Source organism: Phaethon aethereus, assembly GCF_964289735.1.
Source record: "Phaethon aethereus genome assembly, chromosome: 26".
NCBI classification, from domain to species: Eukaryota; Metazoa; Chordata; class Aves; order Phaethontiformes; family Phaethontidae; genus Phaethon; species Phaethon aethereus.
Genome location: NC_138602.1, coordinates 4469750 through 4486339, shown reverse-complemented (window position 1 = coordinate 4486339; position 16590 = coordinate 4469750). Strand labels below are relative to the sequence as shown.

The 16590-nt window shown below is 49.2% G+C and overlaps 1 protein-coding gene across 1 annotated transcript; it reads right to left on the bottom strand.

Moving 5' to 3' along the window:
• Positions 1-502: 502 nt before the first annotated feature.
• On the bottom strand, positions 503-12519 carry LOC309413718 (kelch-like protein 26; the record flags this gene model as incomplete). The annotated part of the gene is made up of 2 exons (XM_082010917.1): positions 503-689; positions 12473-12519. 2 exons carry the CDS (start codon positions 12517-12519, stop codon positions 503-505), a joined length of 234 nt encoding a protein of 77 aa, XP_081867043.1.
• Between the last annotated feature and the right edge of the window lie 4071 nt (positions 12520-16590).

The following is a 16590-nucleotide window of genomic DNA, read 5'->3' as shown; positions in this document are numbered from 1 at the left end:
TCCCTTATCTCCCGGGGTTCTGGGGAACGCATACACAAAATGTTTCATACTCTTCAGCCCATGAACAGTAAGCACTATAGACAGATCAGTGGTATTTAAAGATAACATGAGTGTATTTACAATGGGCACCATCATTCAATGGGATGACTCATTTCGGAGCCCTCGCTGCCACTTCAAAATCAGCTCGGGTAGCTCCAGGGCAAAAGCCTGTTCCTTCAGCAGGCAGAGCACCTACCAGTGCTGCCGAGGGGGGTTCAAGACCTGGGCTTGAACTTGCGTCTTGGCCGAGGGGCTGTAGTCAAACAAACCTCATCTGGGTGCAGAGGGACTGACTGGGAGCCTCTGCGTGCCTGCAGGTAGTCCCACCAACGTCCGTGGGGCAAACCAAACCTCCAAAGGGTTGGGCGTGGGGGTGACTTTGGGGTGCGGTTGGGGTCAGGGGAGGATGGGGAAACAGACAACCAATGGGAAAGGTAAAAATGCCTGCTTCCCTATTGGATTCTCACCTGAAATAGTCACTGCAGGCAGCCAAGACAACTTTATGAACCTGAAACACTTCATTATTTATAGTGAGGATGACATCAAGCAGCTGAGCCTGAGCTCGGAGCGAGGCCAGTCCCTGCAGTAGAGTGGTGCTGTGGCCAGGAGCAGAGAACGTGCATTTCAGGGTGCTGTTCTTGTCAGCCATGCTAAAAACAGAACAAGAGAGACAGGCTGGTTTTAAATTAAAACAATATGTGGTACACCTACAAAGCATGCTGGGGAAGATACTGTAACATGAAGCAGTTTGAACGCAAATTCCCAGCTCAATAGCCACACAGAACATCATGACATCAGTACCTCAGTTGAATTCCCTTCTCCCAGCACAAAAGAGACTTCCAAATTTTTAAATTATACTTTTGCATTACTGACAACCCATCACGCTGCAGCACACATGGGCTTCAGAGACCATCCAAACATCAGAGAGCGGGGCCAAAATCTCCAACGAACACTGGTGTCCCCCCACTACAACTACCCCAGAGTCCACCCTGACCTTGACTTCAACCACGAGACTGGATCACAGTTGCTTATTCTTCTCACCACCTATCCTGACTGCAGCTGTTGGATACTCTGTACTGTCCAAGGACGGCCCTATTTGATCCTTTCCTTATGCCTGACCCTCATGAGAAGAGGAAAAGCAAAATATTACATAGCACAGGCTGCTCTAAATAACGTCAACTGTTTGAACTGCACTGTAAACAGTCCCCTCCCAGTGTAAATATTTCCTTGGTTTTCCCAATGCCTCTCGCACATGTTCCCCAGCGCGGAGAGCATCATCCTTAGATTCACTTGGCCTCAGATGCACTTGTCAGTGAGAACGCTGCATTTGGAGGTGAACATCAGCAGTATCTCTGCACAAGTGGAAAAGACTATTAGATGCTCCGTGCTCCTCTGAAAATAACTACAATTATGCTGCAGATTCCCTGAGCCAGGCCACAGTGGGCCAGCATGCCCTGCCCACCAACCAGGGTCCACAGAAGCACAAAACCCTAAATTCATTTGCAAATTTAATCCAACTCTAAACTACTTTTCAGGATCAAGATCCAAGTCCTTCTGGGAAGAAAACATGCACAAGGACCAGTATTCAAGATGAGGTTTACATTTTCAGAAGCAACCTGCTCTTTGCTCTCTGCATTTTAAGAAATATTTTATGGCAGCATGACATAAAAAAATCCCAAGCAGTTCATACCAAACCTGCAACGCTGCATTACTTGCTCCCAAGTCCACAGAGGGAGAGTGTACTTAGTACTGTGCTTAAAGTACTAAGTCTATATTTAGGTAGAATATACCAACAAAGCAAAAAAAAAAATGTACAGAGACTAGGTCCAAGTGTGCTAAGGGCTGTATAATCCCACCGTTTGCTAACAACTGTCCCTAAGAGTTCACTACCTAAACAACAACAGCAGCCACACACAATGGACAAAACAAGTAGGCAAGGTCAGAGAAGAGTCAGGGAGATGGGATAACCAAAAAGGGGATGTAAACAATCCTCACACAATGAGGAACAATGGACAGGACTTGCTACTTGCCTAACTTATCGGATTGCAATTTCCTGCAAGCTTTACAGAAGAGGCGAGTTAGGGGAAATCTGTGATGTTCATCAGAGCGCTCGGAGGGCAGCCGCTTTGTGCGAGTAGCTCCAGAGCTCTTTGGGATGCTGCAGGATGCAGATATCAAATCTTTGCGGTCTGTTTCAAAACTCCTCAGGCTTGGGAACGTGCTTCAAAATTCATACGAGTTCCTACTGGGATGACCGATAACGGTCAGCTGTGCTTCTTGTAGCACAGATCTGAAATTCCTACCTTAAAGTCAAAGCATACTAAAAAGTCTTAGTTCAGAGAGCAGACTCCAGCTACAACATCCTTCCTATAATGAAAAGGATTAGCAAAAAGTCAGTTGCTGACAAGACCTTTATCCATTTCTCTGCGAGCCAAGAACATCTATCCACTCCAGCTCTTCCCATGGCGAAAGAGAAAGGAGATTGGAGGGAGCCAGTGCGTGAATATTCATCACGTTAAACTCATTTTACTCTCCTCTCTGGAAAAACGGCTTTGATTTGCTGGAGTTGAAGGGAGGAAACATCGAGCACAAGCAAGGAAATGATCTTGCCTCTGAACACAGTATCGTTCACCAAGCAAACCCATTTTGCTTCACGCTGGACAGGTAAAATACACACAGACAGCTCCATCTGGGAGACGGTAACTCGGGAGTTTACTGTAACTTCATTAGACTCGATCTTGTACAGGATTCTTCTCATGGGAATTTTCCTCAGCATTTTTTTCAGACCAATTTTAAATATTCCTTTTCCCAGCCTAAGGGCTTACCCCTATAGGATTGCTTTCACTATATCCACAACCCTCCCAGTGCGGGTGCCTCTTCAAACAACAAGCTTTACCTGCACAAACATTCTTCTTTTTTCCTTTCTCTTAATTAACTTTTACAGGCACTGTTAATAACCAGACTGTAAGTTTAAAGTAGATGGAGGACTAAATCTGGGCGGGTAGATATTTCTATGCTGGAATAAATGTGTTTGCATGTGCGATTCATTTCAATAGGTAATTGTGAACAGCTACCCCTGAAAAACTCCCTGTACTAGTTCCTTTGTCTATTTACAGGTACAGAAGAAAAGGATCCAATGATTACACAATCCTCCAGGGGAAAAAAAAAACAAAACAAAACAAAACTGAACAGTACAAGAAGCATTGACAATGTCCAGTTTTCTTCAGTCTGGAAAAAAAAAGAGTTTTTAGCAGAAACACATAAGCTGGAAGTAGAATAAAATCCACACAAAGCGTGAAAAATCAAGTAAGAGACTTTACAAAAAACAAAGTGGGGGGAGAAGAGGTGAGAAAAGAGCAACAAGCACTGTTTGCACGGCGGTTAGTAAAAAGGGATTTGCGATAAAAGCAGGCTTGGCTCAAACCAGGCTGCCCGGCCACGGGGCACGCCGTAGCACGGCACGCAGTACGCCGCACGGCCTCGCTATCCACTCATTGCGCTGCATTAGGAACGGAGGAAGAAGAGAGACAGCAGTTGGATGTCAGGGACTTTAAAAAAAAAAAAAAAGGCACAAAAGGAAGCCTTGAACATCTGAAAGTGCCTTTGTGAGGCTGTCCCTATCTTATTTGAGATCTGAATATGCCGTGTACTTGTTGCTTAACAATTTGTTACAGAAGAAACAGCCTCGCAGACAAACTTCGGAAGAGTTGCAGCTACTCCTCAGCAGTTCAGAACATGCCTTCAAGATAAAAGCCTTTCATCACACAATAGTGAGAAAGCATTTATTCTGCTCTTCCCCCCTTCCCCTTCTGATGGGGGCAGGGCTGGAGAGCTTCTGGAATTTTCCTCGTTTTTTCGTCTTTGTCCTCAAAAGGACGGCACCGAGTGAAGCCCTTCCCCTGCCGCGGAGCTTTGCGGGGGTTTCTGCGGCCGGAGCGTCCTTCGGCAGGGGCTGGGCACGCTAGCTCGGAGCGGGCTCAAATGCCTCTGGCTGCACCCGGTCAAACCTACCCTTTGAAAAAAAGGTAAAACATAACAATCACGTTCACATCAAGCAGCACTTCCAGGGCACGTCCCATGAGCTTCACAGTGATCTGGAAGGGGATCTGAAAGTGTTTACATGACCGGGGCCTCTAACATGAATATATTGGTATAAAGGTGACTTTACCAGAACAGAAATTCCACTTTCCATATGGAAATAGCTGTAGCAGTGAAAGGCATCTTTATATTCATGTAACTGCATCCATAGCACGAATGGTGGGGGCAGCCGGAATTCAATAGACACGTTGATTCAGAAGGGGGATCCATTTTGGGCAGCAGCCTCAAAGACTCCGATAACATCACTGATACCCGCTTGTCAAAAGGGGACAGGGAACAAGTACTGGGATTGAGGACTTGTCCCCAAGCCGCTGCTCTGAAGCCAGATTGCTTTCAATCCTCTGCAGTCTCCTCTGCAGGGAGAGAGTTCGGCACGGCGTTATGTGCCCGTAGCTTGGGGAAAATCAACCCCAAACCATACACACGTTGCAGGATTATGAAAGTGTTAAAGCAAGGGTTAAGGGAGTGGTTCCAGCCACACAGCAGGCGGGGAAGGCAAACAAGCCCAGAAATTCTCCTGCTGCTGCTGTACCTATTGCAGGAGCTTGGCCATGTGCTCATCCTTGCCCCAAGCACACTGACCACATCCTTAGCTGACATGTTTCTGAGCAAGGACTGCTTGATTTTTTTGACCAGAAACAGATGCAGCGAGGCGGTCTCTGAACGCAGGGCTGGACACCCAAGACGCCTCCAAAGCTGAGGGGCCGAGAGAGATGCAAGAGCCGTACTTCAAGAATCGGTTCAGATGAGGCACAAAGAACGTCCCAAAGAACAACCGTTCCCTGCCTCTGCCTCCTCGATTCTCCACAACATCACATGTAATCCAAGAGGCGTTTCAAGCTAATGAATCATTTTTACCAAATCTGTACTGATGATTAAAAACATCAAAGCTGGAATTAAAGGCTTACCAAGCATGAGTTCATATTTCAGCATGTTTGCAACTACTGCAGAAGTACAAATGGAGAGAATTATACCAGGCCAGATTATAACATTTCAGTGATTGAATTAAATAAGAAAAATCTTTTGCTACACAACTGCCTGTCATCTCCCTCCTCGTCTTTTATAACATGGTCCTCCTTGGAAGGAGGGATAGTTTGGTGCTAGGGAGGCTGGCTCTCCATCCCGGTTCAGCATCCTTGCTAATATCCACCCACGTTTTCCCACTCTCTGGGCAGGTGGTGCTTGGTAATTTTTCATACAGGAGAAACTCAAGGGGGTTGGCAAGATTTCTAAAGCGGGGCAAACTTCCAACAGCCAGCCTCTACAGCAAACACAAGCTCGAAAGGTAGGACCCCGCGGGGCATGGCTGGGGTACAAAAGAGGAAGGAGGAAAAGCAGCAGCAGCGTGTGTGCGTGCGTTCGCATGCATGAAGTACGTAGTGCCACAGCTTTTCTGTGGATAAACAAAGGACTCGGGATTGCAAAATAGCCAGCGAGGCACCTTCTGAGCATTTTTTTTTTTCCCCTGAGAATTTTTTTATGGTGAGAGCAACAGAACTAACATAAAGCTGAAATGTAACTTTATTAGAACATAGGGTATGAATATTAAGGACCTTCTTTAAGAACCTTTGAAAGGCAGCATTATAGATATTTTAATAATGCAAATCGTTAAAATGCCTTTAGTTTCATGCCTAAGTGAAAAACACATTCAGATTCTGATTTTTAAACCACAATTAAGACACTTAAAATCAAAACAAAAGTCAAACTCCCTCAGATAAGTCACTGGTAGCCATGGTTACTGTAATATTTCAGATCCTCAGGCTTTATATCACATGCCCAAATGATGAAAATGAGTTTTCGGCACCTCACACTAACAAATGTTACGTTAGGGCAAAAAGGCTAAATCCTTTACTGCAGATTTGCTGTTTCACGGACTGTTACCGGGACTTTCGGACAATGCACCCGTGGCCTTTGCACCCCCCTACAAAAAGGCATCGAGAGGTTTCCTTGAAGTTTGGGTGCAAGGAAGATTAGATGCGGCCAGGCAATGAGACTTAAAAATACCTGCCCTGTTAACCTACTTACATTCCCAGCAGCGAGCCAGATTGTCACCAGCACCCAGTCAGAAACAACATTTACCATCGCTTCCCTGTCCAGATTAGCAACAACAACAAGCACTTAATGATCAGCAACTAATTAAATATTAACACGTCAAATGAAGGGGATGTTTTCCAGAGAAACATAATCATCCTTAGGAAAGATACACGAGCAAAATAATTTAATCGATTTCTTTGTTCCCTTTTCTACCTCCTTCCCTTAATTCCTCCTATTTCTCTCCTCTGCCTCCACTCATTTTCCTCTCCTGACACCCTCTTTTTCATCAAAGGCAATAAATACAAGTAGAAAGCCTGGGACTAATATCTCTATTTAGAAGCGACTGGCAATTTGGAGTGCTCAAATCAAGAGATTATAAATGGGTCTGAGTTTTAGAAGGAGTAATACTTTGTATGAAAAAAAAAAGGGTCTTCTGTAAAATGCCTGAAGCGGAATAGTGAAGTTTGAAAAGTTTCGCCTTCTATCTTTTATACTTCAAGTCTCAAAATTTAAGGAACGTTAACGTTTGGCAAAGGGAGAACGAATAACATTCACTATTTTAGAAAAAGAACAAAGGCCAACAAACCAAGCTTTTTTGTCTGTATTACAGGGACCCAGTAGGCTTGTCCCTCTCACAAAGAGGGAACTGAGGTCTCAAAAGAGGGACTGCCCGATGCCGGGACGGGACCGGGCGCCGCTGGGCTCCCACGCTCTCCACTGCCAGACAACCCACGTCTGCTTCAGCCTTGCATTCAGTGAAAGCAGCAATTAAAGATGTATTTCACAGAAGCCACGAGGTACCTTAATGTTTCATTTTTAAGTGCTTTCTGAATCAGGTCCTACTGATCCCCTTATTTGCTTATCTGCATCCTACTTCTCTCAGGCTGGAACCACAGAAGCCCTATAACCTGAAGGTAAGGCAAAAAGTTGAAGCAAAACGCTTTTCAATTTTCTATTTTTTTAAATGGTTTTTTTTGTCCCCTGAGAAGTCCCAGACACATTTCCAAATCTATGTTTTTCTTTTTTTCTGAGCTGGACTCACACAGGGCCCAGCAGACACACAAATATATTCTGCTCCCAGGCTTCAATCAGTAGGCTGTTTGCAAGCCAAAGGAGGTGGGTTTTTGGTTTCTGCTAAAAGCACTAATAAAACTGGATGTCAGTTTTTGCTGACTGGCCTGGTAAAATGGAACAACAAAAAAGTGGAGGGTGAAATATCTGAACACATTAAAACTCTGTGCCACCTCATGGAGTTTCAACATGAGGGACCGGTCAGTACCTGCTGTACCCAGGACAAATTGCGGGGAGAGGGGGGAAAGATCAAGATTCTTAAAAACGTTTCTGTCACAAAGCCAGAGTCATCTTTACGCCGGTGCAGGGACAAATGGGAAAAGCAGTTTGGTCCTCTTCATTCAGCAACCGGCGCAGCCAAGGCAACTCTCAGGTAAGGGCTCTGTGAGCCCAAATTTGCACACTGGTAGCACTGGGGTCTTGGAGAGGCACAAAATGCCAGGCTGAAAAGATCATTTACCAGGATCTGCCATTTCTCTTCTCTCTACCCATATCCAGAGCTACCGCAGAGGATTTTGTGCCGTACGGGGATTTTCCTGGGGTACCCTCAGTCCTGCCCCAAACCTCCTCCGGTAGCAGAGAGCGTGGAGCAGGCGCAGGAGACACACATCACCCATCGCTACCATCACCCTGCCCTCCCACAATCTCAACCTCTATTTTTGCAATGACCGAGAACGGGAAGATGCTACCCCACCCCCCAAACTTTCACCACGATTATATTCCTGTCAGCCCCAAACTTAATCCCGCTGAGCCAGGAACAAACTGAGCAAATATAAAAATCACTCTAAGCATATAAATTACTCTGGCAGCCACAGACAGCGTCACAGCAATGAAAAAGTCAGCTGCTCTCCGTCGCTCCCGAGCTCAGCCAGCCACACAAACACCCCCAGAAGGACGGTGGATTTTGCACCACGTAAAATTTGCCTGTACACGGCTAAGTACAGGCTCTTTATACACTCGATACTCCTGCTGACAGCACTGCCTTAAACAGTTCCACGTTTCCCCCCACCATATGCCCTTACTGTCAAACCCTGCCAACCCCTGGCTCTAGAAACAGGAAAGCTACAGCGATGCCGGATAAAAAAAAAAAAAAGCAAAACGGGAAAAAAAAAAAAGTAGAACCATCCTTTTACAACACACCACTGCGGTCCTTTTAGCAGCCAGAAGCCGCAGCGGGTATTTTCTGTGCCCGCCATCCCCTCCATATATATATACACACACACTTATATACTCTCCCAGCAGCACCCGTGGCAGAGCCGCTGTGCAAAGGCCGAGAGGCACCTAGTGGTCTCGGGAAGCACAGCAGAGCCACCAAGGCCACCCCAAAAGTGACACCCAGCCCACCCCCAAGCACAGCTTCATTGCTGGCCTTCTAGATACCACCCTGGCTCTTCCCTCCACCCCTGCTCTTCCATCCTCCAGCATCACGTTTTCACCTTTGGAAATGGAGCGAAGCTGATCCGTGGCACAGCTACCACCGCTTTCATTCAGAAAATCTGTCGGGGACCTGCCTCAGCTTCCCGGCTCATCACAATCCAGCAATCCCGCTGAGAACAGCCCATTTCAGCTCTGCTAGCAGCAACTAGCAGGGCAGAAAAAGTTGCCCCCACCAAGCAAATCACTCTGCGATCGTCTCCCACACAACCATACAGGGCCCTTCACTCCACGCCCTGGAAAAACTCAGAAAAACTTCAAAATCAGACTTCGAGGTACGTGGAGCAGCGTTGTCTCAGCCTGTTTCTGCTGCATCCTCTGGGCAGTGTTGCAATAAAAATGACACGACTAGTTACACGCAGAGTAGGTACTACAGCGTGCAGTGACCTGCAGCACGTCTCTCCTCCTCTCCCTGTACCTCCACCCTCCAGATTATTGCCTCTGAGCAGCTAGGGATCTCAAGCAAAAGCAACATAAAATGATGAAACAGCACACAAGAGAAGAAAAAATCACCACCCCTTTAATGCAAACTAAAGAAATCATGTTTTCTAGCAGATGTGAGCAGCTGCCCCAGCACTTGGCATCATAACACTAATTCCAATTCAGTTCCAGGATCAAATCCTCTTGCTGCCGCGGCTGTTTGTAGCCATTTCCCTTGTTACCTAAATCCTCTGCACTTACCTTCTGACAGGCTTGCGCCCATCCTAAACACCCTCCTGTTTCCCAGCTCCTCGGGCAGTTCAGTTCGGCACAGGCTTTGTGCCGCCCTCGCTGCGTCACCTGAACAGAATAACCCAAGACCACCAGAAGTGCAGCAACAGCTTTTCTTAAAGGTTTTCTGTGCGAGTTCAGCATTTATCTTCCATATCAATGGGAAACTGGAAAAGACTCCTTAGCCACCATCCTGTGATGCAAGGCTCTTCCTTACAAAGCAGTTAATGCTAAGCCACACTTGGAGGTAAGGCAGGAACATTTAAAGAATTGCTGAAGTTTAATTTGGGTCTAAAGAAAACCTCCAGCTCAGAAGTCTCCCAATGTTGAAAAAGAAAGCAGCAGTTACTGCTACAGTGATTCAATTAGAGTGTAAACATTTACGCCACATCTACCAGCTCTAACAACTAAGTCTCTTCCAAAATTGTCTTGTGACAGCGTATAGAACATCGAAACCACACAAAACTAAACTTCGAACAGTTTCAAAAGGAAAAAAAAAAAGTCTCATTGAAGACGGAAGCTATATAAGATTACAGGAACACAAAAGCAAGGCAGACTCACAGCCCTTATAATCATCTTCCCCTGACGGGGTTTTACTCCACCGTCCTGTACATCTGCTTTCTCCCACCACTTTCTTCAGAAGGAGTAAGGTTAGAGGAGTTCAGGTGGACTTTCTCTTGGTGTGAACCCAGACATACGTACTTTTAGATAAGGAAGACCTGCAGGTCTCCCTGGCCCATTCATTCTGGTTTTGACAGGTGGGACCGCTTTCAGCAAACACGCCAGCGTGTAACAATATTAGGGAGGTTTTTGAAAAGTGCTTATACAACCTGGCTGCCTTCCTTTCTTCAAGGAATTATTCCCAACTTGAGAGACACGCAGCTCTCCTCAACAGCTTGTCTGGACATCCCGATTAATTCCTGCTTAAAGGCCTGCACAATAACATCCTCTCCAGCATCTGAAAATACGTTTTTCCTAGATCTTTGTCACCCTGCTTTGTACAACCCTACCTCACCAACACTGCAGCAGAGCTCACACGCTTCACTGTCTAAAGCACTGAGAGCTTTTTGTACTGACAGTACCAATGGATTTCACCGTTCCCTCCGTACTTACTTGCTCACCAATCTCAAAGCGTATCTTCAGGAGCAGCACGGTATTAGAGAGCGAAATCTGCAGCCCAAAACTCACTCTCTACATGATACGGAGGGCTGGGAGTAAAATATGAAACCCATTTGTAACTCATTAAATTCTACCCATGGAGGAAGAAAAAGAAAAAGGCAAGTTTATTTCAAAATAGAAGATTTGGGCCGTTTGCTTTTCAATGCACAGCAACAGCCTTATCTCATGCCATCAGTGTGTCGAAAGCCTTTTGTCCATCCCATCTTGCACAGCGTGTTCCTTATCGAATGAAAGCGTAGGATCCCCAGCAGACAAGTTAATTTTCTTGCTTTGGGGAAGCCAGCATACTTACGGGTAACTAGCATCAGCCATGCGGTAGCAATTCCAAAGATGGAAATTCTGTCCGTGCTGTTTGAGTAACAGCGCACCACCAAAATGGCATGTGTGTAACAGCAAGAGAGGACTTTGTCCTTTTGCCTTAGAGAGTAAATACTCAGTAAGTGCAAAAAAGTCACAAGCAGAAGCACCTAACAAGGAATCATTGTTGGTAGGGAATGCCCTTAAAATTCTCCTCTCACTCTATAGAGACGATGCAGCATGTCCAACGTCACCCATCAGGTTTCCACCCTGTATTCTCCAATAAATCCATCCTTTAAAACAGAAGACTAACAACCCAGAAGAAGCGGTATCCAAACTTCAACGGAATTTACTTTAAAATTAACAAAGAAAATAAACACATGGCAATAGAGAACACGACACAGCTACAGTTCAGGGAACAAAACTGCTGCAGCTCCAGTCTGGGTGATTTATCACAGCCCTGAAACAAATTACTTCCATTTCTCACTGCTACACACCCAGCACCGAGAAACTCCCGAGTGCCGAGCATGTGGCCCCACCGACACCCGTGTGAAAGAAGTGCTGCTGTTCCTGCTCTGAGAGGGAAGAAAAAGGAGGTGCAGAGAGATAAAATTAAATGCCCCAGGCAACACAGCATACAGTTTACCCAGGTGGTCATTAGGAAAAAAAAAATTTATATATACATATATATATGGTGAGAATTCAGACAGGCTTCTCCAGCGCTGAACAATGACTGTAAGAGCTTCCCTCTCCGCGGCGTGACATACAGGGTGGTTATTTCAGGAGCGAACACAGAGAGAGTTAAGTTGAGGATAAATGATGCTTTGAAGCGAAGTGACAGGTTGAAAGCATAACATCCGAGAGACAGACACCACAACTTTCTGAACACTGTCCAACACGGTAACTTTTGGATGACGACAGACAGAAAAGCCCTGGGAACAGAAATTCCTCCACCAACAGGTACCACCTACAACCATCCACCCACCACGACGTCCTTCCAGGTACCACCACCAACTTTGTGCTGCCGCCGATGGTGGAGTGACCCCGTAGGGACCAAAACTGGTGACCCCAGGAGGGGTTTTCAGCCTGGGGGGGCCGGCAGAGAGGATGGGATGCAACAGATTGGGCCTCAAACACCAAAAACTTGGTGTCTCTAAACCCATAAACCTGGTTTCTACAAACCCACAAAGCCGGTGGCTCCACAAACCCTACCCAAGCAGAGTCTCGGTGTGGTTCACAGTATTTTCTATTTCTACCCTCAAACCTCAGCCTTCCTCCTCATAAACTCCACCAGGGAAAGCATTATTATTAAATATTATCGTTATTTTTCAGAGGACCCTCAGCCGCCGGGCCCTGCTCAGGACATGCCCCCCCACCCCAGGACACCCGGCTGGGCTCCCCGCCGAGCCAGGACCCCCGGGGAGCCGGAACGCCGAAAATAAAAGGAAAATAAACTAATACAGGGGCGCTTATCGGCACCGGAGGAAGGCGGCGAGGCGCCGCGGCCGCCGCCGGGCCCACCCGGCCTCCGCCCGCCGCCGCGGCCCAGCCGGGCCGGGCCCCCGCGCCCTCGGACCCCCGGCCTAGGCCGCGCCCGGGCCTCGCTCACCTGCTCGGCCGCTCCGCGGCGAACTCGGCCCCGCCGGACTCCGCCATCTTCGCTGCGGCGCCGCCGCCGCCGCCGGGCCCCGAGCTGGAAGGCGGCGGGAGCCGCCGCGTTAAAGGCGCAGGAGCGAGCGGGGCCCGCGGCGGGCGGCGGCGGGGACCGGGGAGCTGCGCCCGCTCCCGCCGGGCCTGGCGCCGCCCCGCCGCCACCGGGGCCTGTCACCGCCCCGCGGATGAGGGGGCCGGGGTGGCTGTGGCTGCCCCTCGGCCGCGGGGTCCCCGGGGGCTGTCGCTGCCCCGCGACTGAAGGGGCTCAGGGGTCTGTCACCCCCCTCCTGGCTGAGGGGGCCCGGGGGGGCCTGTCACTGCCCCCCAGCTGAGCGGGCCCAGGGTGGCCGCGGGGGTCTGTCACCCCCCCATGGCCAGGGGTCACTGGGGGCTGTCACTGCCTGAAAGGACGTGGGAGTCTGACTCCAACCCTTGGCTTAAGGGTCGTGGGGGCTGTCGCCTCCCCACGCCTGAGGGACTGGAGGGGGGGTGGTCTGTCACCGCCCCATGGCTGAGGAGGTCTGGGGGGGTCTGTCACTGCCACATGGCTGAGGGGTCCCAGGGGTCTGTCCCCACCCCACGGGTCACCATGGGCCTCCTCGTGCCAGCACCCTCCAGCCGACCCTTATCCAACAGCATCCGATGGCCCCACAGCGCTTTCCCTCGGGATTTCACCTGCGGCATTAAATGTCTCCTCAGGGACCATCGTGTGTGCAACCAGCCCGGGACTGCGGGGACAACCCTGCTCCCCGTCACCCCGGGGACGAAGCCTCCCACCACGCCATCTGGATGATTATGGACCAGGTTTTATTGCCATGAGCGTTTTGTGCAAGAGCAACAGTACCCTCCAGAGGGTGCAGTCTTGTTGTCGGACATCGCAGAGCTCCGACTGCGCTGTCTCGGTGCCAGAGACGCCTTCGCTGCCCTGCGTCCCCACACATGGTCAGCATCGGAGTCGCTCCCGGCTCTCCCCAAAGCGACCGGCAGAGACGAGGCCAAGCGTCGCGGGCTCCGTGTAATTTTTAAAGCCGGCGCGCATCTGGAGAGAGCGGATGGTCTAGAGGGCATTCCAGTCGTCAGTGGAAATCAGGAAATTATTCATAGCGATGGCTCTGCCAACGACCGGGGGTAAATTTCTTTGATTTCCCATGCCTCGGTGTCCACATCTGTATAAGGGAAAGGGGGAATTCGTACATGAGAATAAACGCACTTGGAAAGCCGTGAAAATACTCTTTCAAGTCAGCCTGATGAAAACTTCATGTTCTGGAGCCCTCCGCTTCAAGGAGAGCAATCTGTTTCAGAGGCGAAGCTGTGTATTTTTCTTATTTAAACCTTCTAAATCTGCTGGAGCATTAAAAATATTTGGCATTTCCACAGCACATTTCATTCCCAGCTCCAAATGCGTTTTACAGACATTCATTAATTAAGCCTTGTAAAACCTTTGGGAGAAAGGGAAGCAGTACTTATTAATTTGCTATTTGTATTGCTGCAGTGCACGGAGACCCCAGCCAGGACCTTGGGGCCCTGTTATTTTAGACCCGACCTACACAGAAGAGGAGATGTCAGCGCGCCGAGGCGCGGGGAGAGCGGGAGGAGGTACGGGAGAGACAGCGGATGAAAGTTAATGCCGTAAGTCATCAGCAGAGCCCGCGGCAGTCCGTCCCTGTCCTAATGCCCTTTCTGCTGGGCAGTGCTGCCGGCAAGACGGAGCTGCAGGAGCGAGCGTGGCTCCCACCCCAGCTCCCCCCTTTTTTTGCATTTTGCTGGTGTTTGGGGGCTCCAGCCCCTCCTTACCAACCCCTCGTGCTTGTCCTGCTTCCTCAGACACCAGCTCTGCTTCATTTGATACCTTCCACTTTCTCCTGGGGCCACTTTCTGTAGCTGTACCTTTGCAGCACACCCCCTTCTTTAAAAGCTTTAAAAGAAACACTTTCCCTTTATTTTTTTTTTAGGTCCGTATAGATATTTTAGGTGCATTATTTTGGTTCAATAAATGCACAGCAATAAAGCAGCCCTGCTGACGGCTGGCCCGGCCGGGCTGCCCGCTCGTTGCAGACCTCTCCGTCCCAGGTGGGTTGGCGGATGGGAGCTGTGAACGTTACACCTCTGCTTCCCCTGCAGGAAAAAACAGGCTGTGCCGCATGCTGGAAATGCTTTTCACATGTTCCCCAGATCCCAGTTAAATCGAACCCCTGAAGGTCTCTCAAAGCATGAAAAATGCATTTATAAGACGCTGGAAGGAACATGTATTCCATAACTACTCTGGTGACCAGGCGTGCTGACTTGTGTCATGTGGAGAAGGAACCAAAAGGGGGTATTTCATATTATTTCGTACCGCTGATGGGATTTTATCTTTCACAGCAAATCCAGGAACTTTTTAGTTACCATTATTGTTTGATTTTGTGGGCCATTTGATATTTATTTTTATTTCTATTCATTATTTGTTGAGTGCACTTAGCCCCTTCCCCAAGGAGCCTGCCTTATATCTAAGGTGATTTTTACGACCAGTGTTAGCACAGCATCTGAGCAACTCACACAACTTTAATATATTTATCCTGCACACACAGTATATCAAGGCAGTCCTGGTATTCCTACTGTGGAGAGCGGTGGTCTGCCCGTAAGATCACACGTCTAACTTACTGGGTTAAAAAAAAAAAAGAATAAACTCCAAACTATTTAGATTCTTCTTCTTCTGATCTTCATTTTAAGCCATCGGGTTGTATTTGAGTCATATTTTCACTTTTTTTTTTTTTCCTCCCTGCAAAACATGAGGTCTAGCAATGTACCTTTTACTGCAAGCCAAGCTCTCGCGTATCCCACGACTCCCACAGCTGGGGCTTTAAAATCTGCGTCCAACACTGTGAGACTAATGACAAAATCATGAGCTGGCAGCGCTGCCTTTTCCTCCAACCTTTTCGTTTCATCCTGCAAGCCCTCAGAAACAGGAATTCCTCGCAGCTCGCAGCGCTATCGGTCCACAGTTTGTGTTGGGTGGAGGAGGCAGACAGCTGGCCGCAATGAGCTTTTTTTTCCCCCACTACTTGCTAGATTTTCTCCAGCACAACAAAGCCTCTTCGTTCCTTTATTTGCTAATGTTACGGAGGAGTCTGAGAGTGACCTTCCTCTCGCTCCCTGCCGCCGCACAGCATCGGCAGCGAACACCGCTCCATCTCCTGCTTGTCACGCCTGTCTGGAGGGTGCTGTGGGCTTTTTCGGTGCCTGTGCTTCTGGCTGGTTTTATTCCCTCTTGATTTCCGGTAGACTGTTCTCTGCTAATCCCCATGTAATCCCGGCAAGCGTGTGAGCCCGGGGAGGGATTGAGCATGCTGGCTGTACCGGGGCTCTCCGTGTAAAGATGCGCCGCGGCATCGTATGAGCTGGTCCCTTTTATTTTGCCCCACCAGAATACCCTGCCTGCATCTCCCCACGGTCGTGTTCAGGCATGGGGACGTTTTAGCTCCTTGAGATGTTATTGGTCCCTCCTGGGGGGCCGGTGGAAGTGAGATGCTCTCTCCTTTCCCCCTTGAGCACCTTCTCTGCCAGTTGCCACCGCAAATAACTCCGTAGCCAAGACTGGCCACCAGCCTGGGGGACGTGGGATGCCCAGCGATGCGGTGGTACCTGAGCCCCCCGGGCAGGATGAGGTCCGTAGGCTTCCCACCACGCCGGGGCACGGCCCAGCCCTGCAGGTCCTCAATCTCCTGCTGCAGAGCCAGAACGGCACAGCAGCCGCTGCCGAGGCTCCGGCACGACGTGCCGGCTGAGCGGCATCCCCTCCCTGCCGGGATGGAGACAACCTGGCTCTTTGGTCGGGCTCCCACCCCCGGGCAGCGTTACCCACCCCGTGGTGCCGCGGTGCCGTCTCATCCCGTACAGATAACGCAGGCGGCTGCGTACGCCTGCGCTGGCAGGTGTAGACGTTGCTGCGTCCTGCGCTGAAGAGCGAGCTGGAGGAGCAGGCGTGCGCGGGAAGCAGGCAGCAGAGCCACGTAGGGTCTGGCCTGGGGGAAGGCTGAACACCTTCTTTTACGAATCTTGGGTTCCTTCCACTCCCACGCGCGGCGGGGCGAGCTG